This window comes from Anolis carolinensis, chromosome 4, assembly GCF_035594765.1.
Source record: "Anolis carolinensis isolate JA03-04 chromosome 4, rAnoCar3.1.pri, whole genome shotgun sequence".
Taxonomy (NCBI): domain Eukaryota; kingdom Metazoa; phylum Chordata; class Lepidosauria; order Squamata; family Dactyloidae; genus Anolis; species Anolis carolinensis.
In genome coordinates this window covers 235,392,158-235,419,997 of record NC_085844.1, presented here as the reverse complement: position 1 = coordinate 235,419,997, position 27,840 = coordinate 235,392,158, and the positions used below count along the sequence as shown (strand labels likewise).

The following is a 27,840-nucleotide window of genomic DNA, read 5'->3' as shown; positions in this document are numbered from 1 at the left end:
GCTCTTTCATGTGTCAGGACTGTCATTCATGTGTCAGACTCCCATCCAAGGGACTTGTTCTTTCAATCAATGTATCAATAGACAGGTCCAGCTTGCATGGCCCTGGGGCTCTCGCCAGACCACTTGACAAAGGACCTTACATAAGGTTATTCATTAATCCTGTCATCAACATATGTGTTTGCCTTTGTTTCTCCTGTTGCCGCGCCTCCATCTCTCCCATTGGCCAGCGAAGGAGAGACGTTGCAGTCGGGGCTCGCGCTCCCATTGGCTAAGGCACGTGAGCCCCCCAGACCGCTCCTCCTGCCTCCTGACATCAGGGACTCCCCTGACCAATCAGCAAGAAGATGGCCAGGTGGGCGGGAGCGGGAAATTCAAAATGCAAACGTATAAAATGTGTATTTTTCTGTGTAATAGCATGCTGGTTCTTCTTGCAACTTATTGCTGCTGTCATCCTGCTCCAGCTGGACCAGAATAAACTTGGTGACCTCTGCTTCAAACCTGGTGAGCCTATTATTGGGACTAGGGAAATCTTTATTTTGCTTCTTGCAAGCTCACCACGTCTTGCGCAACCCTCTTTCTGGGTCTGATGCGGGTCTCCCTTTCCAGAGAGACCCCCAAATCTTTGATCTCCTCATCACCTAACAGCAACTGTTTACATTGAATTGCTTTAAGAACTGCTGTGTGACCTTTCTTTTTTCTTCTTCTCCTTCCTTGTCTCTTTCATTGTATCTCATGTCCAGACATTTGAAAGCTTTTTGGCAGGAGAAGGGACGTTTTACACTGGAGGATGAATACTTGGCTGAAAAAAACATGTACAAGAATTCCTGGAAACTTGCAATGTCTAGCCTCAAAATATAGATTACTTATGGTGCACCTCTTCTCCACACTAAGATCTGTCTTAAAATGGAGGCAATGCTGCTGCCATCCCATTGATCCTCCCTATGAGATTCCCAGACATTATGGACAATGACTTGGTAGTTGAATTCTGGATTGCAACATTTAAAAATTTCACAGGTTGCTAGTGAGATTGTATTTTTTGCATGCTTTCCTATTAACAAAACAATCCTATACAATTCTCCTTAGAAGTAAACCTCAGTGAGTTCATTGGTTTGGCTGTGCAGATTTAAGGAACTTGTGTCACGATATCAATAAATATATCAATGTCACAGTATTTCTGATTTTTGTGTGTGTCAGGAGCAACTTAAGAAACTGCAAGTCGCTTCTGGTGTGAGAGAATTGGCCGTCTGCAAGGACATTGCCCAGGGGAACACCCAGATGTTTGATGTTTTACCATCTTTGTAGGAGGCTTCTTTCATGTCCCCGCATGGGGAGCTAGAGCTGACATACAGGAGCTCACCCCCTTCCCCGGATTCGAACCGCTGACCTTTTGGTCAGCAGTTCTGCTGGCATAAGGGTTTATCATAGTATTTCTAATTGCTATGGGTGATTGTGAAAATGGAACTGTGAAAAAAAGCCAATAGGGGAAAAAATCAAGTCACTTGAAATGTGATGCTGGGGAAAGGTTTTGAGAGTTTTTCTCCCCTTTTAGAGGAAATGCAGAATCTAAATCCAGTAAATGAATGAATAAATAAAATACCGTAGGTTTCTAAAAATGCAAATAAATGGACATTACATTTCTGAGTCCTCATTAGAAGTCAAGACAACTCAACTGAGGCTTTCATACTTTGGATGTATTATGAGACGACATGACTCAATGGAAAAGATGATACTGTCTGGCAATGCTGCAGCAGGAAAAAAGAAAAATAAACAGTAATTCCGTCTCTAGAGTCTCTGAGTATGTAAGACCTGAGCAGGGATTGCAAGACCTGACCAGCACTCTTGAAAGAATCTCCAAAACAATAGCAAGTAGTGTGAGAAGCCTGTTACTGGCTTTGCTTCTAGCTATGGATCTTTTTCATTTGGTGGATTTGTTTTCCATGTTTTAACTCAAGTCTTTTGAGTGGGAATTGCAACAATTCTTAGTTCAGGCACCACCAGTAAGGGTAGAGTATAAATAAACGATTAAATGGATAATATGAATACCGACAATGACACATATAGGTACAGAGTTATGTTATAATCACAGTACGCTATGATACTATCAGCTGAAAGGACTCTCTCTCTCTCCAACACACTTTTCTTTTAAAATACATGGTGAGGAGATCCATAGGGACCTACAAGCCAAATGAAGGCAACATCCATGTTAGGACACAATGTACTTGAACATCAGATGCTGGTACAAGCCATTATAATGGAATACAGCATCACTTTCATAGCCTCCTTCTGGGCTTCCCAAGAGCATTTAGCTACAGATTTTGCCTTGCAGTAAAAACCTTCCAGGGGATCAGTTGTATTAGTTTATCTGAGGGAGAGAAGAAAGGCATTCTGGTATCTGAAATCTTGCACCAAATAAAACTTTCGTGCTCTTTAAGGTGTCGCAAGACTCTCTGTACTGATATGGCTAGTGGAGGCGGCAGGTGACCTTTATTATGAGGGATGCACCTTATTTGAGGTTCAGAAAACAGTTCCTTTTCCATTTCAGATGTGAAAAAGCTCTAAAATGTGTGTGGGGGCATGCTTCATAAGGACCAAAATGTATGCATCATATAATTTTTGAATTTAGACATTTAATTTAATTAATTTTACAGGAAACTTTGGGTTAAATGAACTGAGATCAGTAATTTAATTTGATTACTAGGTAGGACATAAATTTGTTCATAAGTCCATCTTGACTGTCAGCCCTGCATGTCATGCATTTCGACAGTCCCTTACTGTCGTTTTGAAAACCAGGACACACCTCTAAACACAGAATAAACTGAGATTAAAATTTCCCCATATTATGGAACTATGGATAGAAGATAATTTCTCCTTTCCAGGCACAAGAATGGGAAATTCTAAGGGATTCTCAGAACATAAAGTCTCTTCTGAATTAGAGGCGAGGATGGTAAAGGCACTCATAGCTCCATCTGCCATTGGATTCCCTCAGGAAAAGGGTCACTCCTGCTAGATCTCCCCTTTGTATATATCCTTCTGTTATTTTCATCCTGAAATATACAGGACCATAGGTTGTTCAATACCGAACCACTCTGGCATGCTTTCTTCAGAAATGCTCCAAGGCATCTCAATATATGCAAACACAGGTCCCTTCCACACAGCTGTATAAAATCCACAATGAATTGGATTATATGGCAGTGTAGACTCAGATAACTTAGTTCAAAGCAGATATTGTGTATCATCTGCCTTGATATTCTGAGTTATATGGGCCTAGGATATTGTAATATAACAAGAAGAAGAAAACTTAGGTCCAAAACACTTCTGGTCTCATTTATTTTTCATAAGGGTAACACAACCTGTATAGTAGTCATATCTAACTGAATGGATATTTTAATTATAAATAACTAGCTTTGCCCGGCCACTCGTTGCTGTGGCTTATGGGAATCCTTTGTTGGCCAGGTGGAATAGCAGTGAATAGCCTTGCAGTCTCAAAGCCTGGCTGTTTTATGTCAAGGCATTGAATGTTTGCCTTTATGTGTGCAATGTGATCCGCCCTAAGTCCCCTTCGGGGTGAGAAGGGCGGAATATAAATGCTGTAAATAAATAAATAAATAATAAATAGCTGGAGCTTTTTGTTGTATGAACATAGAGGCATGGATGAGGGATTGTGCTGCCAAGTTTAGTTTCTGGGATGTGTAGTTTTGTTGTTTTGTCCTAGGCCGAAATTTCATTACCCTTTTATATATATAAAGATGAATTTCTGTTTAAACATTGCACAATAATTGTATAAAGCAGGCATGGGCAAACTTCGCCCCTCCAGGTGTTTTGGATTTCAACTATTGGCTGCTATGAATTGTGGAAGTTGAAGTCCAAAACACCTGGAAGGGCTGAAGTTTGTCCATGCCTGGTATAGAGTCTCATTTTGGTGCCTGACGTCTGGTGTCACACCCCTAAGCAGTCTATCCTAGCGATGCCACCTCACTCCTTGCCTTGGTTTCTTCAAGCCTATCCCAGCTCCGTTTGCAAAAAAAAAAAAAAAAAAATCTGGCCACTGGGTTGCTGTAAGTTTTCCAGGTTGTATAGCTATGTTCCAGAAGACAACAGACAACTTTTAATTCCCACCCTGGGCATTATTCCATAGATATACCGTGTTTCCCCGAAAATAAGAGTGTCTTATATTAATTTTTGCTCCCAAAGATGCACTAGGTCTTATTTTCAGGGGATGTCTTATTTTTCCATGAAGAAAAATTCACATTTATTGTTGAACAAAAAAATGAACATTTATTATATACTGTACAGTAGTTATCACAAACCAGCATAACCAGACAAACTGTGAATCTTATCAAGAATTTCTTGTTACTACCATTATTTCCATGTACAACACTCTATGGTACACACATTTACAGATCCTGCATTCTCTGGTGTTCTGTTTGGCGGGCATGCTTCCAAACAAAACCTTTGCTAGGTCTTACTTTCGGGGGAGGCCTTATATTTAGCAATTCAGCAAAACTTCTACTAGATCTTATTTTCTGGGGATGTCTTATTTTAGGGGAAACAGGGTATAAACCTCCCTTGCCTAGTTTCCAACAGACCTCATAACCTCTGAGGATGCCTGCCACAGATGTGGGCAAAACGTCAGGAGAAGATGCTTCTGGGACATGGTCATACAGCCCGGAAAACTCACAACAAGCCAGTGATTCCGGGCATGAAAGCACATTGAACAGGTCTGGGCACCTTTAAGAGTCAGGGCAGATGAGCTTGGGAAGTGGGCGGAGTCAGAGGGAGGCGACGCACCTGTGATTGGTCAGCCGGGGCGTCCATTCACTTTCTTCCCCTTCTTCTTCGCCTCCCTCCTTCTGGATTCCTTCCAGAGGCGCGCTCCCCCCCCTCCCTCCCTCGCTGCCGCCCCTCCCGTCGGAAAGGGCAGTTCCAGTCTAGCGCTGACGTCACCCCGCCTGTCTGCTCCCAGCCGCTTCCCCCCTCCCTTCGCGAAACTGGATCTCCTTGGACTTGAATGAGGAGCAAAGGACGGAGGGAGGGAAGAAGAGGAGGAGGAGGAGCGGGGAGGGAGGAAAGGAAAGAGGGGAAAGAAGGGAGGGAGGGAGGAAGGAAGAGGGAGTTGCGAGAGAAACAAAGTGGCAGCAGGACTCTTTTCCTTCCCAGCGCTCAACTTCGAGGGCTGAGCGGGGCTCGGGGGACATGGCCGGGGCCGAGACCGCCGCGCTCCACGCCGGGCTTTGACTAGAGCTAGAGCCCGAGCCGCCTGCTCCCCTGCTCCCCCGAGAAGCGGGCAGAGAAGCGGACACTCTTCGCTCGCCCGCCTCGGCCCAGGCGAGGCGCCGGCTTTATGGTGATCCCGGCGGAGGAGGAGGAGGTCTGCGCCGAGGGTCCTGCTTGCCGCCGGGCTCCGTGGCCGCCCCGCCGCCCTCCATGTATCACTTGATGGGGCTCAACGGCACCAGCGGAGCCAGCCAGCCCAATGTCTCCTGCACATGCAACTGCAAGCGCTCTTTGTTCCAGAGCATGGAGATCAGTGAGTAGGGGCGCTCCGTTTTGGGCAAAGGGGGAAAGGGAGGGAGGGAGGGGGTCTCGCCCGGACAAGGGCTCCTTCCCCCACTTCCTCCTCCCGTCCCCCAAACTCTTCCCTCTTTATACTTTCTCTCCCGCAGAGAGAAAAGTTTTCGACAGAAAGGAGGAATGCGTTGTCGGAGGCTTTCCTGGACGGAATCACTGGGTTGCTGTGAGTTTTCTATGCTCTCTCCTGACTTTTCGCCCACATCTATGGCAGGCATCCTCAGAGGTTGTGAGGTCTGTTGGAAACGAGGCAAGTGGAGTTGATATCTCTCTGTGGGAGAAAGAACTCTTGTCTGCTTGAGGCAGGGGTGAATGTGGCAGATGGCCACCTGGGTTAGCACTGAAGGCTAATTCTAGGAGGAAAAAAAACATGGAAATGAACAAAACCTGGCTACAGATGCCCTTACTGTAGAAGAACATGCGGGTCAAGAATTAGGACTCCACAGTCACCTAGGTACCTACCGCCAAGACACTTGGAGAGCCATCGCGAGGGATCGCCCAATATTATTTTTAAAAAATCTAAAATTGGGACTATAAATAAAAAGAGCAACACTCTGAAAACGGGGGAATTCAGGACATGAAACAACCAGGGCCAGCTAACACCTCACAACAAAAGATTTCCTCAAGCAGGAAGCAGCCAGGCTTTGAAGCTGCAAGGCTGTTCGGTGCTAATCAAGGTGGCCAATTGCAACATTCACACCTGCCTCCAACAGAGGAGAGTTCTTTCTCCCAATCTGGACTTTCCACAGATATAGAAACCCCACTTGCCTAGTTTTCAACAGATCTCTGAGGATGCCTGCTATAGTTGTAGGCGAAACTTCCGGAGAGAATGCTTCTGGAGCCCAGAAAACTCACAGCAACCCAGCCAGGAAAGCCTTCGATAAAGCAGAAAAGTTTTCTTTTGAATCGGGCTTGCAACCCGCACTCCCATCTCTCCCGCTTTCCTTCCCTCCTCTGGTTAACAACCGCCACTCTATCCATTTGGCGGAGAAATACGAACCTGGGCTTGTTTCCTGACCCACTCTCAACACACACACACACACACACACACACACACACACACACACACACTTCTCCAAAGCCAACCACTCTGTGTCCTCGTTTTAGGCTTGATTGATTTTGAAGGTAGAGGGGGGAAGCTGAACTTCAACTCAAACTCTAACTAACCCCCCGCCCCTAAAATAAAATGAAAGAAACCCCCCTTGCTTTTATGGGGGCGAAGAGGGAGAAGCTGGTTTTCCTTCCAGCCTCCAAACGGGCGCAGCTCCCTTTTCTGGCTCCTTTTCTGCCCCCTTTTAGGGGGAGTCCGGGGCCGGGTCTCCCTTCTGGAGGAGGGGGAGGAGGCAACCCCAGGCGGCTGCTCTGCTGCTGGCCCCGCGGAGCTTTGTCTCTCCTTGGCCGAGCCAGACGGCGGCCCAGGCTGCTGGGGCTATTTAAAGCACCCGCTCCGGCAGAGGAGGAGGAAGAGGGAGCAAGGAGAGCAGGCAGGCAGCCGCGTTGGGAGCCCTGGGCCCTCCACCGGCTCTCCCCAGGCAGCCCCTTCCAAAGACCAGAAGCCCTCCCCTCATTTGCCACTCCACTCCTTCCCACCTCAGTTTCCCATTTTTCCAGGCCGCCTTTCCTAAGTTCCAGCCCCTTTCCCACTCTAGTCTTGCACCCTTTCCCAGACCCTCTTCCTCACCCCAGTCTTTCCAGCACCCCTTTCTATCCCTGCCTTCCCCAGTTTCCAGCTCCCCTTTCCCGCCTGTGGTTATCCCACTTCTCCTCTTGCCCCCTTTCCACCCCAATCTTACCAGCTCCCCCCTCCTTTGCACCCTGATTTGGCTCATTTTGCAATCTTCCTTTCCCTACCCCAATCATTTTCAGCTGCCTCTTTTTCCCACCCCAATTTCCCCAGTTTTTCCCAATCCTCCCCTTCACACTCTAGACTGGGGTGTTTCCCACTTTTCCAGCCCTTCTTTCCATCCCAACCTTTCCCAGTTTCCAGCCCCCTTTTCCACCCCTCAGTCTTTCCCACTCCCCCAGTTGCCCCCATAGAATAGTAGAATCATAGAGTTGGAAGAGACCTTGCGGGCTATCCAGTCCAACCCCATTCTGCCAAGAAGAAGGAAAATTGCATTCAGAGCACCCCCGACTGATGGCCATCCAGCCTCTGCTTAAAAATCTCCAAAGAAGGAACCTCCACCACACTCTGGGCAAAGAGTTCTACTGCTGAACAGCTCTCACTAAAGCTCTTCCTAATGCTCAGGTGGAATTTCCTTTCCTATAGTTTGAAGCCATTGTTTCGCGTCCTAGTCTCCAGGGCAGCAGAAAACAAGCTTGCTCCCTCCTCCCTATGATTTCCCCTCACATCTTTATACATGGCCCTCATTATGTCTCCTCTCAGACTTCTCTTCTGCAGGCTAAACATGCCCAGCTCTTTAAGCCACTCCTCATAGGGCTTGCTCTCCAGACCCTTGATCCTTTTAGTCGCCCTCCTCTGGACACATTCCAGCTTGTCAACATCTCCCTTCAATCTAGGCGCCCAGAATTGGATACAGTGTGATTCCATGTGTGGTCTGACCAAGGCAGATTAGAGAGGTAACATGACTTCCCTGGATCTAGACACTTACACTCCTATTAATACAGGCCAAAATGCAAAAATTTCCAGCCCCCCTTTCCCGCCTGCATCTTTCCCACTTCCCCAGTTGCCCCCTTCCCACCCCAATCTTTCCACCTTTCTAGCCCCTTTTTTACACCCCAATCTTGCTCATTTTGCAATCTTCCATTCCTCATCCCAGTTGTTTTCAGCTGCCCCTCTTTTCCACCCTGATTTCCCCATCTTTTCCCAACCCCCCACTTTACACTCTAGACTGGGATCTTTCCCACTGTTCCCAGCCCCCTTTCCATCCCAACCTTTCCCAGTTTTCAGCCCCCCTTTCATGCCTCAATCATTCCCACTTCTCCAGTTACCCTCTTCGCATCCCAGTCTGTCCTACTTTTCCAGCCCCCCTTTTCCACCTCGTTTTACCACTTTTTCAACCACCCCCTTCCCATTCCAACCTTTTCCCATTTCCAGTCCTTTCCCACCCACTTTCTCCACCAGTCTTTCCCACTTTTCCTTTTTCATATACACATGCCTTTCCCCCCCAAAATGTATAGTTAAAATAAACTAGGGTGATTATTGGAAGGATACGTAAGCATGGAAGAAGGTTAGAACAATGATTTAATCAGAGCTAGACGGTCTTATCTTAAATTACAATTTTATGTAAAGTATTCACATTGTCCATGCCTGCGCAGCAACGCATTCCTCGCATACTCAATTCACTTATTTCACTTAAAAGTTTGTCTGGCAATTTCCTAACACGTCTCTACTATTGGAATAATCAATCCTATTAAGGGTGTATTGTGGGAAAAATGCAAGAAATGATAACAATCCAGAATTATAAGATGTAAAGGGTGTATACATTTTGGGAGACACCCCCTTTAACTCAGTTTTCTGTCCTCTTCCCAGTTCCCCTCCCCAACTATTGAATTTTCTCTTTCTATAGACCCAGTCCCAATCCTTCTCCCTGAACTCATATTATTAAAGGATTGAATGCATTCATGCAGTCTGAAGGTTATTTGTCATGTTAACTAAAGGGGATCCCTCAGAGTTAAGAGGCAGCCCACCTTGGAAAGTCATGGTCAGGGTCTAATGGGGTGGATGCCTTGTGCATTTGGTGTTTTGCCCTATAAGTTTCCAAGGGAAGCCATATAATGGGAGAGTAGAAAGCTGAATCAAATGAGTTTGTATTGATCCAGCAGAGCTCCTGTTCTGTCCGAGTAGACCTTGAGAGGGGAAAGGGACCCACCACAATACTGTAGAATAATAATTTAGCAAAGAAGTTGCCTTACCAAGGAGTCTTGTGTGTTTGTGTGCACCTTGAGAATGCAAATGTTATGTCCAGCACACCAGAATTTGTGACTATAAATAGTAATCACTAGGTCTGAGAAGTAGATTACAGCTCTGTCTAGCCTTCTGAAAGGCTAAGTCAGACAAAGTTGGCTGTTTTCCCTCTGTGTGTGTGTGTGTGTGTGTGTGTGTGTGAGAGAGAGAGAGAGAGAGAGAGTGTCTATAAAACCGGCTAAGTCAATGTATTGTACTAGAGACCAACGATAAGACTTTCCGCATTGTATTCCCTGGATATTTCTAAAAATCTTATGCTGGCCTATGCCTGTAATAAATCTTTTGTATATAAAATGTGTGTGGCTATGTGAAAGCAGCATGGGTGGTTAAATAGCTTTATAAATGTCCTAGGGTGGGGAAAACAGTGATTTTAAACCCAAGCTGCAATTCTCTACCTGCTTACCTGACTTAGGCTTAATTGAGCTTCTCAGCAGTCATGTATATAGCATTGCAGTTGATGCAGTCAAATACATTTCCACTCTGTTCTTTCTTTACTCTTCTGTAATGTTATGCACAAGATAGGCTTCTTTTTCTAAAAAAAATTCTCAAGCACAGGTAAGATTTAGGAGATTTTTGGATTTTTAATAGTTAATGAATTTAGCAGATTTTCAGTGTTCCCTCCTCATTTGCACACCCACATTGTACAAGTAAAGGGTCTGGTATTTGAAGCATCAAACCTGTGCAAAGGACAAGAGCGATATGTATCCTCATTAATTCTTGGTGTAGTAGTGCCCTTGATGTAACTGCTATATGGCTAGACTCATGGGGTCTAATAACGCCAGTGGGAGGGCCTGTCTCTCCCCTTGCCCCTGCCGGTTGAAGGTGTATGTGCCAAATTACTTCCTCCTAAAATTCTGCAAATTAAAAATCCATGTCCATGGAAAACGTGGTTTCTCTCAATACTGCAGACATTAAAATGGCTTTCTCTTCGCACCCTCAGTCTTTAAACTGTTTTGGCTGTAGCTTTTGAATATCTATCACCCAGAGAATCCCCAACACATGACTGTATTTTCTTTGCTTATAATAATATGTATGCAGCTTCTGCCTACTGTGTAATGAAGTGCCAAATGTTCATCTCCCCGTCTTCCAAGCCCCGTCTCCACATTTCCCCCTGCTTTTCTTTTCAAATGCATCACCTTTATTTTCAGTCCTTTCCTCCAGGATAATCAGCCGTAATGATGTTTTGGCTGACACAGAGGCAGTCTTGTTAATTTCGTTGTCTGCTCTTCCAAATAGACTTCATTTCTCACTTCTGATGAAGTGGTTCTCAGGGGAATTTGACCTGCAAGGTTAGCATTAGTACTAACTGCATTCTCTCTCTCTTTCCTCCCCTCTTTTTCCTCTTTCACTGTGTATTTAGAAATGCAATCTTTTGCTGTGATCCCAGACAAAAGGGAAATGGAGGAGGGAGTTTTAAAAAAACTTTATATATTTTCTTTAAATACATTATTTAGGGTATCAAAACCTCGAAGTCCCCTAATTTTCATATATGCTATGAATCCCTAAAGAAGTGTATGGTGTACAAACTCTTTTCAAAACCATGATCTTGGGACGGTTAAGAAATACAGTACTTTCATTTGTGTGGGATTTCTTATAATAAGCTACAACAGAATTAAAAATAACTCTATATACATCCTTGTTGCTGGTGAGATTTAACATTGTGTCCTTATTTGAGAGTAATTCTTATGTAAATCTATGCAACTTAGTTCCAGGTATTTGGTATCAAAGAATATCACACTAGGTGTGTTCATATATGTGTGGAGCAAATTTTTCCTTTGATACCGCAATACAGCCACTGCCTATTAAAGCTAACATAATGGTTTAATTCAGCTCTAGATTATTCTGTTTTTTGCAGTTTGAATTCTGAGAACATGTAGTTTTGAGTTTGGTCTTCAGTTTAGTTTGTCTGCACATTAAATTTGAATTTAACTTAATTTTTTCCTACATATACATATACAAATGAATATTTTAGTATCTCTTCCAGATAATGTATAAAGCTGGATTTGCCAGACTATCTTAATGTATAACTAAATCTAATTCTATTCACTTTGAAGTAACTTGATAAAGAACTGGATAATAATGCTGCAGACAGCTATATGGATATTTGTGTGATAGACCATCAATGTTATTTGACAAGAGAGGACGTTACTAGAATCAGCCTATGTCCATAGGTAAAAGTAAAGGTTTCCCCTTGACATTAAGTCTAGTCATGTCTGACTTTGGGGGTTGGTGCTCATCTCCATTTCTAAGACGAAGAGCCGGCGTTGTCCATAGACACTTCCAAGGTCATGTGGCCTGCATGACTGCATGGAGCGCCGTTACCTTCCCACCGAAGCGGTACCTATTGATCTACTCACATTTGCATGTTTTCGAACTGCTAGGTTGACAGAAGCTGGGGCTAACAGCAGGAGCTCCCCCACTCCCCAGATTCGAACTGCCAACCTTTTGGTCAGCAAGTTCAGCAGCTCAGCGGTTTAACCCACTGTGCCACCGGAGGCTCGTTCAGTCCCATAGATCTTTCAATAAAATGTTTATTTGATAGACATTGCAAAAATTCAGAAATCAGCACTGATCTATAGTGCAACCTATGGAACATATGAAGATTTTCTGGTTTCGGAACAATATGTTCTCTTTCAAACAAACAAAAAGCAAGGGTTGACACTTTGAAGACAGGACTCAACCTATAGTGTTATTTAAGACTTTTTCTGGGTGTAGATTATTTCTTTTGCTTTTTGTGCAGGCAAAGTGTTGGTTGGTGATCTCTAAAGAATTTGTTTAAGGCTAAAGTACTGTGCCATTTACTTGAGAGTAAGCTGAATAAAAAACAGTAGAAAACACTTTTTAAGGAAGCATACATGGAATTGGAGCATTCTTTGGCTCATGGCTGCCACCTTGTAGACACTTTGCTTGACTGCTTCACCTTTGTTTTGCTTCAGATTGTCCACCTATGCATTGAACTATTTCTGTGTTGCTTAATAAAAGCAAATTGAAACTCCTGTGGGTCAAGCTCTTAAAAACTTTATCACTTCTTAAAAATAGCATCAGGTGGCATGGGGTGTAAGAGTAATCCTGATGGGGAAACTTGTGGTGCAATAATTCTAAATGTTTTCTTCCTTCTGCTTGATGATTAGTATTTGTACTTGTTTGTGCCCAATATAGTTTAGAATAATTAATCTGAATGACTCCCCTATCCATAGCTGGTTCTATATGCTGTATAATGCTTTTTGCAACTACATTATATGATCAATATAGCCCCATATACTGCAGTCTATCTGCATTGAACTGCATTACATGGGTCTACACTGGCTACATAATGCAGTTTCAGACTGCATTACATGACAGTGTAGATCAGGTCGTCATTTCTTATCCACTGCCTTTTAGGCTTATTGAAAACTGCTCTTCTCAAGAATGATGGAAAGTCCACTGTTCAGCAATTCAACACAATGATTGTATGTAATAAGGCTAAGAGCTGGAGTATGCTAAAAGGTAACTGAGCCGCCTTAAGTGGTGTTGTGTATGTGTACCTAAGAATAATCCATATAAAGCTTTAGCAAACATGAGAACAAGCAAAAGAATTTCAGTCTAGACAAAATGTGAATCTTACTCCATGTGAAACCTAGTGAGAAAATATTGTAGAGGGGGAAATAAATATTCTTTAAAAAATATTATCATATGTGTTAATTCGCTCTTAGGTTAATGAGAAGACTTGTCGGGAGGGATCTTCATTTCCAATTAGCACCTGTAGACAGAGGAAGCACTCAGTTGCTAAACGGCGCTCTTGGATTAAGATTGCAAAAGCAGCTCTTTTCCGTCCCTCGCTCCCCCCTCCCTCCAAGTTCAAAGTCTTGACTACTGTACAGACTGGCAAGTACTCTGACCCGCCGTAGCAACCATTCATTGCGACGCCCTCCGAGGCAGCCAGACATCTCTGATGTGGTCCTAATCAGACAGATGAAGTGAAATGAGGTCAAGGCAGATCACACTGTTGGCTGCGGTTGTAAATAACAAATCATTCAGATCGGCTGAGTATGGCTCCATCCTTCATTAACTTACTGTGCTTTCCGCAATTCCTTGAAACTGTTAATTCTGCACGTTGATTCTCTTCAGCGTTGTTTGTCATTGGGTTTGTTTGTTCAGGGTTCACAGTTTCTTAGCGGAGGGCAGTTTGTTTCAAGGCAAAGGAAGTTACACTTCCTGCTGAGGTGTGTGTGCGCGAGAGAGAGTGTATGTTGTGTCTAAGACTGAGAGAACAGAGAACATCTAAGCCTCACGTGTAGAAAGCAGAGTTATAAATCTTTAACTACTTAGCCTTCTTGCATATTCTTACCATACTCTTAGTAGTGCCTTGTTTTATCAAGACAGCATCAGAGACACCAAATCTTTCATGAGCTGTGTTAGCCATTCCGCAAAATACAATTATCATCCAAAATCCACAAAGCAGTTATTTATTGGGACAACTAAACATACATAAAAGACACTATGCAAGCTTTCAAAGTTCATCTGGCTTCTTCATCAGGCAATAGTATTAAAAATCTTATAGGAGATAAAAAATGATATTAGAATTACAGGCTTACGTTTGTTGTTAGGTTAGATGGTGTGGAGAGAATGTCCTTGACTGACCACTCTTCTCTTTGGTCAAGTGGGCTCTGGCAGACATAGTCGTAAAATCCAGGAAACAAAAAGTTAACTCCATTAGCAAGAAAAACAGCAACTTATGTTGAGTTCTAGGCTGTTTCTGTCCTGCCCCTTTCTTAGACAGAGAATATTGAATTTCTCAAAAAGTCCCTGTATGGTTGCATCTGGAAAGCCTTATGGTGCTGTATAAGCAAAACTCACAAAATGCAGTCCCGATTTTTTTAAAAAACAAGAAACTTTGTTGCGGGTAGAAACTTCAAAGAGTTGAATCCCACTGCATTGGCTTCCTCTTTAGGATCTCCCTGTTGCAACTAAAAGGGGTAGTATCTTCAAAATCCAGAAGACATATCGAAGGGTAACTGTGCTGGCTGTACAGTAAAATTCAATAACATCCAGAATTCACCAAATAATAATGTCTAATTCTGATATCAAGGTTCCTTCTTGAAATAGTGCCTTCTGGGGACACTTAAGGGAACTTAAGTCATTTGAGTAGCCGCATATGTGAATTCCTGACCAATAGTGGATGCTCCTGCACCCCTTTTACATGTAGCTGCGATATTGGCAGGTACAAATCCAAAAGAATCAGGTAGCCCCTGCTTGTGGTGGAAGGGAACATACCATACCCAACATGATAATCGTAAATCAGTCTTTGGGTATTTGAGTACCATAAGCAATATGACCTAGAATAAGTAACATGATGCACTCATATAGCTGTGATGTGGTTTTGAATCAATATGCAAAGTTCTATAAATACCCTAAGGGCTGGTGTGGGAGGGTCAGCCTTGGTTAATACTTGAATGGGAGACTGCCAATGGAAGTGTATATTCCAATAGGGAGGAACTGGCAAAACCACCTCTGAGTATTTCTTGCTTAAGAAAGCTCTATGAAATTCATAAGGTCACCATAAATTGACAGGTGACTTGAAGGCACCTACAAACATATGCAGTTCCTAATGCTCCCAAAACATAAACACAAGCACATATGTGTTTGTATGCACTGTGCTGGGATGCAATACCATAGTAATAGCAGAATTTTCACAAGGAATGGTTCTATTATCAGGGGTAGACACGAACTTGCACCCCTTGTGTCTCTACTCCCTACCGCTGCCTTGTCCACTTCCTTCTTATAAGTAGTCCTTAGATCTTGGTACTTTCCTTTTTTTCTCCCCACCCTCTGGTGTTGCTTTTATTTCATCTAGCTTTTGTCATCTGTCCTCCAGCTATCCTCTTATTCATACCACAATGATCTTTCTTGCTCACCCATAGAATGCCATCTGATCTTAAGCCTTGTGATATTACTTCAGAGCCTTCTCTCTTGCCCCATTGTCCTTTAGTTCCCCATTTCTTTTGTTCTTACTCCAGACTTCCCTTTTCTATTTGCTTTTCCTTCACCATCTTTGCCACGGGATTCCCAGAGTCCCTGATTTTTTCTGTGGCTTGAGACTTCTTCTCAGTTTCCAATCTCTTGAGTTTCTCTTTCAAAACTGTTAATATTCGGTTCCGCTATAGATGCTAGATTGTAATTGCATGAGTTCCATTAGCAACTAAATTTTCAATGTGGCAACACCAACTCAGCCAATCAGTGGTTGACATTTCACCATCCAAAGGATATCTAATTTCGGTTGCCCTTTTTAATAAAGATAGAAGAGAGAATGCTATTCCAAACAGTGGCATCATTTACTTTCTTTCTAAGATTTTAAGCAACAAATCATGTAAACCTGTTTCAGAAAGTACCCTATTCAGACATTGTTTTCATCTGAGCAAAATCTGTACCACCAGTATTTGATGTCATAAAACAAGAGCATCTAGTCATAGTTCCATGATAAGTGTACAGTAATGTGTATAGTGGCCCTTATTACAAGTTTGATCCCTTCTGTTGAATGCAAGTGGCTGTTGTAAACAAAGTCTGGTTGAACAGTCCATTTATGAGTTTAAATGCAATGTCACCATCCTTATTTGAATGAAAGGCTAAACTCTAGTTGCAGAAGGGTAGTGTGAATAGATGCACCATCGGCTTATGTGATCCCCCTCTCACCCCTTTGGCTGCAAGGATGAAATCCAATGTGTTTTGCTTCCTTATTAACTATACTTCAGTGTTCTATCTGAACTATGATTTACTGAAACAAGCTTTCAAACAATGGCTTATGAAGTTGCCTTGATTCAATAAACTACGATTGAGGTTGACTTTACTTTATGGTTCAGGTGGAACACTAAACTGTGGTTAATTGAAAATGTGTGCAAAAGCTTCACATTTCATCCTTACAGCTGCACTGAAGAAAAGGGATGTACCTGAACCCAAAGATTATTCACATAACATTGAAGTATTATTTAAACTCTTAAGAGGCCATTTTGTAATGCAATGTTGTAAAGGTTTAAGGTCTTTTCTTCATCCTTGATGTAAATATACTTCAATCTGTGTTTACATTACTCCATGGTGCTTCTGTTGCATAGGATTAACACAAGCATTTTTTCTCCAGTGAACTACTAACTTTTTCTTCAAGACCTCTAGCAGTGTTTTATACCTTTGTCCCCTCTGCCTCTTTTTGATTATTAGGAAGCTGAAGGGTTATTAACCTAAGGGATTTGTCTAGGTGAATTGGCCCAGAGTGCTTTTTAGAGAGAACACTATACATTAAAAGTTCCCCTGATACGTATTTACCTTGAAGTCTTCTTAAAATAGACTTTCAGGCATATGTGTAGTTGAAGAGACATATATATCTAGATGCCAGCAGTCCAGACTACCCAAATCTGTAGGGATTTGACATAGACTGCAGTTGGGTCAGAATTGAATCCCAAAGCAGACATTCACAGCATGGAAGTCAAAGACAGCTCAATATTACTGCAAACAGCTGTATTGAGAAACTGGATGCATTCCAGCCTGTGCCACAAATACGCATAGGAATAAAAATCCATTTAACGGATCTTCGGTCTGTAGGTTGAATTTATTTTGGCAAAGCGAATAGTACAACGTTCACTCTTCATTTTGCATTCTCACTTCTTCATATTTTCCACATTCAGAAATTACTCATTGGACTTGGACTAAATCATTGCTGGAAATGATATTCTGGGCTGGCAGTATAATTGGTTTAATACAGACGGGCTTGTTCTTACAATGATATTTGAGTGATAGCCTAGAACAATGGTTCCCAATCTCTGGGCCTCCGGGTGTTTTGGACTTCAGCTTCCAGAATACATGACAGTTAGCCAAACTGGTTGGAGCTTCTGTGAGCTGAAGTCCAAAACACCCAAGGGACCAAAGGCTCAAAACCACAGGCCTAGAACAAAATTTTGATGTGGAGGAGGTAATAATGGGAATCCCCAAGAAGAAATGTAGGTATCCTTATTAACCAATTTCAGTACTTTCACCTCTGCCTGCAGCATGTGTGTCCAAAATCTAATGGGTCTTAATTACACATTGAGGATCAAGCCACTCCAAACCACTTAATATTTCAACTGCTGACAGAATACAACAATCCACTGGTGCTGGGGAAATCGGCAGAAATTTATTTTAAAACAAATATCCCTGGTGCCATGTCCAGCCAGGCCAGCCTTCTTTTTGGCTCCTCTCCCACATGTAAGATTTTGGTGACTCTCCATGTCAGGTGCACTTCCTTTTCCATACTGCCAGTTGTGCGGTGCCTTAAGCTTTTTAATTTTGGCCTCAGTTCTCTTTTGGTGCAACATCTTCCTCCCTTTGCCCCATGTCACCTAATCATTTGGGGGTGACCAACTGTAGTGATGCCACTGGCTGTTATTGTGAGCCTTATCTCTACTGTACCACTACAGCTCAATAGGCATAAGAACAATCTTAACTTCCTCCTTGTACATTTCAGGGGCATTATTAGAATTTTTTGCCTCATAGTGGAAGACACCATCTGTAGATGGGAAGCTACTTTCATGGTTATAAGTCCAATTGCCTTGTGTGTGTAAGATGCTGTTAGCCAAATGATAGATACTGTTCTCCAAATTACAATTTAAAATGTTTGTCTTTCTGAATCCTCCACTGATGTAGATCTGAAAGTGAAGCCTCTCTAGCATGTCAAAGCCCACATTCTAATAATCCACTGCAAAGTCACATCTCTTTTTGTGTTCATTATCCTATCCATTTTTGGTTCTGTTTTTTTGGCATGACTTGTGCACTTCTGATCTTCCAAGTGGAATACGTACACCGCAGTCCTGTTGGTGTTCTTTATACATGTGTAAGTTCCATTGGGAAGCAGTTGATCACTTTTATCTGACGTGGAAAGGCCTCATTCAGTTCAAAATCATGGGAGCAAAGTGACACATGCACTAATATTGCGTGTGTGGATGCATATTTGATTGTGCGTTTGGTTGTAAATTCAGTTACACATGTAGTTGTACAATAGTGCCATTCAGCACAAGGGTTCTACATGCAAAAATCTGTGCTGGGAAATCCAAATGTAAGATCTCATCCTCACAAATACAGTGGGTTGCTTTTGTTCCATGCCTAGGAATATTTGTCCATCTAGGCTTAGAATTACCTACTGTTAATGGCAGGGGTGGTCTAACAGAGAAGGTCTTTCCCTTTTATCTGGAGATGATGAGGACCATACATGAGACCTTCTGCACTTGGAAGTTCATGCTCTACCCTTTAGCTGTATGCTCCCATTTCAAACCCTTTTTATTTTAACATCAACATCCAGTTTAACCAATGCCCTGTCTTTGATTTGCCCATGTTAGAATTTAGAGTAGACGGCTTCATCCTATAGATTGTTTTCACTTCATACTGGGCTAGTTATTAGCAAGTAATGACTTGCATATAAATAGAAACCATTGCATATATTACACCCACACCCCTTGGTATTGCATGAGATATTCAACTGTGGTGCAAGCACTGAAGACATCAGGAAACGTACGTGTTATGTGTGAGTCAAACCTATCACTGCCATTTTGTTTATTTGTTAGTTATTTTATATCCTAACCTTTCTCCAGTTAGTTTAAGGCAATGCACATGGATCTCTTCCAATCTTCACATGACAGACAGAGCTTAGACAGTGAGCATCATGGCTCCGCACAGATTTGAATGTGGATTTCCCAAAGTCCTGGACCAGCCAGCACTTTAACTACTGTGCTGCATTCACTGAAAGGGGCTTCTGAAACATATAGAGTGGCTCTTATCCACATTCTAAATACTGTATCAGTAGATTTTTGTACAGTTACTGTGACTCACTGCTATGTAAATGTTTGATTAGAATGCTAATTCTATAGGATTGGGTCTGTTACTGTAGCCTTGCCTAATGTCTACAGCTTTCCAGAAAATAAAATTTACAAAGGGTAGCTCTGTAGGTTTTGGTTGTATCCTAACGTGATTTCTCCGCCAATCACTTTGTAGGTGTTTTGATGTTTAATTGAAGATGGTGTGGAATGTTACCCATATCATCCCATGCTATTATTTGCCACATGTTAAGTGTAATGGTTAGTTATCATTATAATTTATTTCCAAGGAATAAAATAGTGAATAAGCCTACTGAGTTTAGAGACTGTTAAAATTTAAAAGCTAGGACAGCTATTTACAGGGCTATTAAAAATGTAAACATTGGCTGAATTTTTCAATAATTGCATTTATTTGTGAAATGTTTAGTTCCTGTTCAATGGGAACATCTTAATATTTTGCTTGCTGTGCCAAAAGTGCCTTAGGCCACACAAGGGTATTAGTTATAAGAACTTATCTGCAGCCAAACAAAGAGCTATTGATTACTTATATGTGTTTCTAGTGGTTTAATCTTGCATTTTTTTAAAAAATGTTGCAACTGTTAAAGTTAGGTACTAATATGGCCAACATACAAAGATTTCTTTTAAATGTAGATTTCTGTGATGATAATGGTGGTAGGGAAGGGAAAATGGACCCATTTCAAAGATATGTGTCCTGGGGCAAGAAAGAAATATATTTAGAAAGTATACACTGGAACATACACTGCAGCATTTTAATGATGTTTAATAGCTCAGATCCCATGTATTTTATTTCTGTTCATGGTAGCCCAGACAGCTGCAAGCTGTGAATACCTCGCACTGCTAGTAGAAGAAATGTTAAGCATGCCCATCACCCTATCTACTACTACAATCCAGCGTCATCTTCTGAAATCCAGTTTTCAGAAAGTTTGGATAGGCAGACCAGTTTATGCACTTGTGCATGAATGTGTGCACACATATATGCTATAACTTCATGCTATTATAGTCAACAAATGTGAGCTAAAACAGACCCATTAGTTAGTGCCGAGATATTACATCTCCCCAGTTTATTACATATTGAAAAGTCTTTATTAAGTGACCCTCAGATCTCAGCTGATTATATGATTCTAGGCATCGCGTATGATTTGATTGTAGGAGATACATATTATATTATAGCCGTACTAGGAGAGAAAAACTCACATTGTAGAATTAATGCTGTTCATAACCACTTTAACTGTCATTGCTCAATGCTATAGGATAATGGGAGCTGTAGTCTTTAGTCTTTCCTGTCAAAGAATGCTGGTGCCCTGTCAAACTACAGATCCTAGGATTCCATAGCATTGAGCCATGGCACTTAAAGTAGTGTCGAACTGCATTGGCTCTACAGTGTAGAGGCAACCTCAGAGAAAAGAACAGGAGCCTTGGTGAGTTAAATGAAAAGTCCATTCATTCTAAAGCTTCAAAGAGGTACATTGTAGATTCTGGGAATTGTATTAAAAAGGTAGCATTTTTCAAGCACTTGGGAGTAGCTGTCATCTGCATTTAATTCCATGCTTCATTCCTCTTGTTTATCCTTAGTCCACTACTAATCATTAGTTCAGTTGCACAACTCAATATTATAGTATTATAAAGTTGGGAGAAAATTGTACCTCTTTCCATTTTTCCCCCCAGTGTGTATAATTTTATAAGCCTCATTTTCTCTGATTTCTCTCCTAACCTCCTAATTTACAAGGATTCAAATGCCTGAGAAAGTTATTGTAGGGAACACGTTCCAGCCCTTGATCATCCTGCTTGCCACCTTCTTGGTTTGTTTGCAGTTCTGTGGTCTTTTTTTACGATGGGGTGACCCCAACTGTACATTCTTGAATTGGTTTCGTCTTCCCATTTGCAGACTTGCTATGCTGCCTCCTGCCCCTCCGTTCAAAGGATTTCTAGTAATAAATCCTCAGCTCATGAATCAACTTTGATTAGTGTTGTGTAAAGAACATGAGTAATATCTTTGTTTTCCCCCTCCCCACTTTTGACTTTCCGATTGGTGTCTACAGAAGGCCAAAGGTATAGTCTTATGGAAAACGTGATTCATTTATTGGTTTGCCTGTTGACTAGTTATCTTTCAGTAATTCCAGAGAGCTGCTACCAGCCAAGAATGATTCATACATGGCTAAGTGCACAAACAAATGGGGTCATGCTCATCTGCAGAAACTTTTCTGATCTATTTATGGCATCTGGGAAAGAGGTGGGTGTATGAACGATGGTGGAATGGGTGGCAGTTACTTTTGTGAATAAACCAGTTAGGTAATGGTAACTCACCGTTATATAAAACACTTTTCTTCCACTTTGCTAGTGATTCTTACAAAGGACAACTTTTAAATGCTATTATGTCTGCTTAATGATATAGCTGTCGTGTTTCTGAATTACTTTGTTGAAAGACAGCTAAACCTCTCGCTTCATCAAACCTACAGAAAATGCTGCTGATTGAGATACCCTGCCCTCCCATTCTATTTGAAACACATGCCTTGACTATTAGGAGTCAAAGTTGGTGTATAAAGAAAACTATCTAAACTATAATCTGTCTTGGAGGCCATAAGGCGATGATTACAAGATTCAGAATGGAAAAAGCCCTTATCTATCCTTTATAGCATCACAACTTTATTTAAACAATAAATCAGTGATTTTTAAGTACAATGTGATTTAAACATTCCATGGAAACCTACTTAGGTGAGGTTCATGAACCCCCATGTCTTGTACAAATCAGCCTGGATATTTCACAAAATGCCAAACACTCAATAGTGAAATTTAATTTTTCATTTGGTTTTGCTCCAAGCAATACGTATATGGTTCTGATACTCAGTTTCAATACATTTTTAGGTATTTTTAGACACCAATATCTTTACAATGTTATCATGCTAATGATGATGAACTTGGACTCTCATTGGAATATCTTATTATTCTTACAAAGTAGGCTATTTGTCAGCCTTTTTTGGGGGATGAATCTGGACATAATAATTAACTTTATTGCACTTGTTTTTTTTTCTTCTTTTTCACCTTGGAATTCCTAGCCTTTTGCTTTTGTAGCTTGGACTTTGCTCACAGAGTTGCTTTGGGAATAAATGATTTCCCAGTGTTATGTAGTTTATGTTTTTTTAAAAATATTTTTTTAATCACCTTTCCCCTCAGTGAGCAGTTGAGTAGATTTTATTATAAAACTCTTAACTTCTGCAATTTCATTCCCTCTTTCTCTTTTTTAAAAGGAAACCTGAAAACAACAGAATAAAATTCTTATATTCCAATAAAACAGGAGAACCCTTTAAAATCAAGGAGTGGTATTAATGCTGGAAAGCTTGATGGAACAGTGTTGGACATGCCATTCATCTAAAGGCCAATTGCAGTGGATGCTAGGGAGGGTAAAATGCTCTCACAGATGCTGTTAGCAGATGTTTAAAACTAACTGTGCCCTCCCTTTGTGTATACCAGGGCCGGGCTGTGGCGCAGCTGTTGAGCAGCTGCCTTAAATCACTCTGACCATGAGGTCATGAGTTCGAGGCCAGCCCGTGGCGGGGTGAGCACCCGTCAATTAAAAATAAAAAATAGCCCCTGCTCGTTGCTGACCTAGCAACCCGAAAGATAGTTGCATCTATCAAGTAGGAGATAAGGTACCACTAAAGTGGGGAGGCAAGATTAACTAATTTACGACCTGGAATGAGGAAGTGAGGAAGTGCCATCAGTGTGGATGATGAAGCAGCTGCTCCCCCCTGTGGCTAGAATCGAACATCCCCTCAGAAGAAGGTTAACTTGCCTCTGCGTGTGTCTCTCAGTCTCTGTTTGATGTGTTTATGGGCATTGAATGTTTGCCCTATGTGTGTTATAATGTGATCCGCCCTGAGTCTCCTTCGGGGTGAGAAGGGCGGAATATAAATACTGTAAATAAAATAATAAAATAAAAATAATATACTCTGTTGACATTATGGGCTAGCTATTCATATCAGTTAGTCATTGGCCCTTAGGTTAGTCATTGGCCCTTAGGTTTTTTTGCTAAACATTCCTTTACTTTGTGCTGACAAAGGCGAAGCCCCAAACAATGGGTGGGTTGCCTTTATATTGAACTTCAGTCCCATTAATGTGGTTGTGTCATTTTCAGAATAAATGGTTCAGCTAGTTCTACCTATTCAGCATATATTGAAGTCTTATTTCAAGGACCTTCATTCAAACTGATGCCTTGGGGACTCAATGGAACAAAAACTACATGGGGTTCACATGTCTATTCAACAGAATTTACACACATTGTGTCGACCGTACACTCATAGATTTGTTTCCCCCTGCAACATATATAGATAGCTATTACATACAATGTTACAGCTATTCACACATGCATATGTTCAGAAAAGTTTTATGGTTTTATATTCCTGTTCACTATGTGCAAAGAACAGAAACATGGGATTTTGTGTAATTTTTGAAAATACAATAAGCTTTTCCTAAGAGTACAACCAACACAGAAATGTGTCCCTTGTACAGCTCGCTGGGCTTTTTCTAATAAATTCAGATCTTTCTATCATCATGAATTTGCAAAGCAATAGGGTCTTAGCCGCCCATATCTACATTTTGGTTATTAAAAACATTGGCACCCTTTACAGCATTATTGTACATAGTCAGCTTGTGGAGGATGGGAGAAGGGCTGGAATTACACATATACATACCTTGAAATTTGTGTGAAAGAAATGGGAATATCAATGTATTGAAAATAGTATAGCAGTATCAGAGTTCACAGGGCCAAAGTACTCAGACAGTTTGACTAGAAGCATTGAGGGCATTGGGCACCCATCTCCGATTTCTCTGTCTCTTCTGAGATTAGCAGCAATTTTCATAATGATTTAGCATAGGATGGATTCTGTCCAGCCACACATTTTGGCCAGTATTCTAGATCAGCTACTTAGCTTAGTCATGTAGCGAAACACTGTCTCTTGGCCAGACACCTCCCTCCAGTCCTGACTTACTAGGCAGCAGGTGCTGCAAGCAACAGTGATCTGTCTTCCTGTTGTTCAAGACACAGCAGACAGATGTTCCCAGCCTCCTCCCTCTAGCAATCTCCTGAGCAAGGAGGGATTGCAACAGAGATCCTACTTATGGCTGTCACAACAGAGATCACTGGAGGGAAGGGAGTAGGAATGTCAGTCTGCTGCATCCTGATCAACAGAAGACAGACTCCTGGACTGTCCAGTGACTTTTACCTGATTGAAGGCAGTCATTAAATGAAGGACTCTCATGTCAGAGACTAAGATTTCCAGTTAGACTTAAGGCTGTGTTTGTTTCAGAACTACACAGCTGGGAAGAAAGATGTGGGAGAACTCTGGACACATGGAGCAAGGAGATGGTATCCTCTTCTTCTAAGCTGGCTCCAAAGTTTTGCAAACAATAGTTTCACATTGGCCTTTAAGTAGCGCAGAATACAGTAATAATGGTAGTCATGATCATGGTAAAGGACAGAGCAAGCTTAATTTTTTTTCCCTGCACTGTAGGGGTTTTACTGCTTGGCAAAGCACACGTGCTTTATTTATTCTCAAAAGGCTTTTGAAGGAAGCATGTGTCATCTCCTATTTTGCTCTAGGCAGGGTCAGAATGTGTGTATGCTTTTCCTGACTATCTGTCTAGGAATTTGTATTGAAATCTTCCACAGAGTCATCCTTGTGCAAACAGAACTCTCACTTGAAACTGGCAAAGGTGGCCCCTTTCCTGCTTTCCTTAAATAATGATGATAGCAGTAAGGAATTCATATTCAAATAATAATTGTATTGATAGGTATGCACATATTTAGTGTAAAGAAAACACATTCTCTGAAAAGAAGGGAAAGCATTCCTTTTCAATTACCAGAAATGAAGCAGGGGTTTTCATCAAGTCCTGAGAAAACCATGAATAAGTACATCCTCCTCCTCCTCAATCAAGCTGTAGATACGGCAAGTTGGGCGCGGGGGGGGGGGGGGGGAGATGAGGAAATAACCCCCAGGCATCAGATTCCCCCTTTCCAAAAATATATATATCCTTCATTTCCCAAATGTGTACCACTACCTAAAGTGAGACATTGCTAGATTTCTTATTCACAACCCCTTATTCATGTTGCCTTCTACTTTTCTTTGGATGTCCAAACTACCTTTCCCAATGTTGAGCTGAAATGTTAGGCTTCTACAATGCTGGAAATTTGAGGACTGAAGGAAAAATACATCAGGTGGTGGCAGATTTTTTTTTATTTAAGAGCAATTTACTCACCCTACCCCCATAGTATAGCCCTATCAGAGTTTCTCCACTGTGTAATATGTCTATAGCCAATATAGGCAGCTTTTGAAGAAATGCAGGTGTGAACCTACAAAGCAGCTTAGTGCAGCTGTTGTGTTCCCAAAAACATTGGCTGTAATCTAACAACTTAAGCTTTATTTTGTGTCTCGATAGGTACTGCATATTCAAGTGGATGGAATGATTCAGGATATTTAAGCCTTTTGGATGGGGTGGGGTTGGGGGGCTTTCTGCGCTTTCTTTGCCTCTCTCTTGAGTGGAAAGAGGGGGGAATTTTCTCCTGGCATAAAAGCTTTCCCTTTCCACTCTCCAAACGATCAAGTGACACTCTGATAGAGTTTGAATGCCATCCATTTTAGGACAAAATGAATCTCAATCTTGGGCTTAGCAACACCGGGGAAAACAAACACTTCCCACAGAGCTGTCAACAAGAGCGGTTTTGGAGTGGTAGACTCAGAGATTATCTCCATCTCAGCCACTTTTGAACTTGTTTCACTGCCCCTAGATTTGCTTTCTGTTTAAACCTAGTCAACTTCCTCAACGTATGTTTATTTCTTTGTTGTGGTTTCTTCAGCAAGGGCATTGCCAGTTAGGATGAGCTTTGCCAAGCTTGAGAAGTCACAGCAAATTTAAATTAGAGAAAGGAGTTTACCTAAAGCCTTAACCAAAAGGAGCTTGCAAAAACCCTTGATGGCCAAATAAGACAGAGCTCTGGTCCAACCTCTTTGAGAACAAAGTGTTTTTGCAAAACCTGCCATGCGTGGGTCATGTGTGATCCAGAAGATAAGATTTGTATGAGGTGAACTCCACATCAAGATTAGAATTTGCACAATGAGCAGAACATAGCGCTGATAAACAGAATAGCTTAAAGTAGGACAACATAAAGAATATTAATGTAGCTGCTTTGCATAATACATCCACCCAGAAACAACTTCATATATTAAAATATGGATCAGTGGGGGTTTTGTTTATTTTTGAGAAACAGATTTTCTTCCAGCTTGAAGGATGCCATGCCTTCCAACAATGTCAATTTGCCAGGTACAGAAGTTTAATCCTCTAGGGTCCCACTTTTGCAATTCATGTTAGAACGTCCCAGTCCTCCACTTTTCCCCAATTACTTTAATTTCTGCAAACTGAGTTTAGAGCACAAAGGTAGTTTGCATTCAATTATGTATAGATTGAGGGTATGTTTAGAGGTCAAAATTATGGATTTTTATATGACCCATGGATAAGTCAAGGAGAGGGGAAAGCATCAATGCCGTCTCAGAAGAGCAGCCACTGCCATTTTTCCGCCTAGGCCTGTGGTTCTCAACCTTTGGGCCTCCAAGTGTTTTGGACTTCAGCTCCCACAGTTCCTAACAGCTAGTAAGCTGTCTGGGGTTTTTGGGAGTTGAAGTCCAAAACACCTGGAGGTCCAAAGGTTCAGAACCACTGGTCTAGGCTTTCAAAAAGACCTGAAGTGGTGCCATGGTGGAGAGAGTGGTGCTTCTTTGAGGTTCTCCCATGATGGACTATCCTCTTGTCTTTTGCCACTTTTCTCACAGAAGGGGATGGTTCCTTTTTAATAAGTGGTAAAGTACAGTACTAAAATTGACCCATGGATAAGTCAACCCAGTTTATAAACATTTTTGACTGAAGTTTTTAGAAATAAACATGAGTATATACAGCACATCAGTAGAAAGGGAGAGGAAAGGATGGAGTCTTTCTCTTCTCTGTAAGGTTAGGCAAAAGCAAACTGTTACAGCTTTTCCTAGCTTGTGTGTTTTTCATCATCAATGAGTTTTGCCACTCTGGCTACATAGGGTTTTGTTTTGTTTTGTTTTTTGGAAGAATTGAAGTAATTAATTTTATGTTTTTAAGCTTGAATAATGTATTTTATGGATTATTGTTAATGGTTTTAAATATGTGGTTGTTTTTTTACTGATTTTGTGTGGCATTGAATTTTGCCGATTTTTGTAAGCTGCCCTGAGTCCCCTCGGGTGAGAAGGGCGGGACAGAAATTGCTTCTACTGCTATATATTTAGGAAATATTAGATGGAAATTTTTAGATCAGAAAAGATAGTGTTGATTACAATGTGAACTAGATTAAGGAAGATAACACCTGCTCCCTCTCCTTTGCCACTTTTTTGTTTTAAAATCACATTTTTTATTCTCCTTATCCTCTAATGGTATAATGGCCACTCTTTTGGATCAGAATTTTTCCAATATTTTAAGGCTAGAGATGTTTCATTTTTCACA

General features: G+C 41.6%; 1 protein-coding gene across 2 annotated transcripts in view; it reads left to right on the top strand.

The window, feature by feature from the left end:
• The first annotated feature begins 4,889 nt into the window (after window positions 1-4,889).
• pmepa1 (prostate transmembrane protein, androgen induced 1) overlaps window positions 4,890-27,840 on the top strand; it is a 97,757-nt gene continuing 74,806 nt past the window's right edge. Inside the window, exon 1 of one of the 2 annotated variants that reach the window (XM_008115234.3) lies at window positions 4,890-5,527. In XM_008115234.3, the coding sequence (XP_008113441.1) occupies window positions 5,425-5,527 (103 nt within the window). In that variant the 5' untranslated portion in view covers window positions 4,890-5,424. The remainder of the gene's footprint in view (window positions 5,528-27,840) is intronic. The other variant, XM_003223722.4, reaches the window with a different exon arrangement.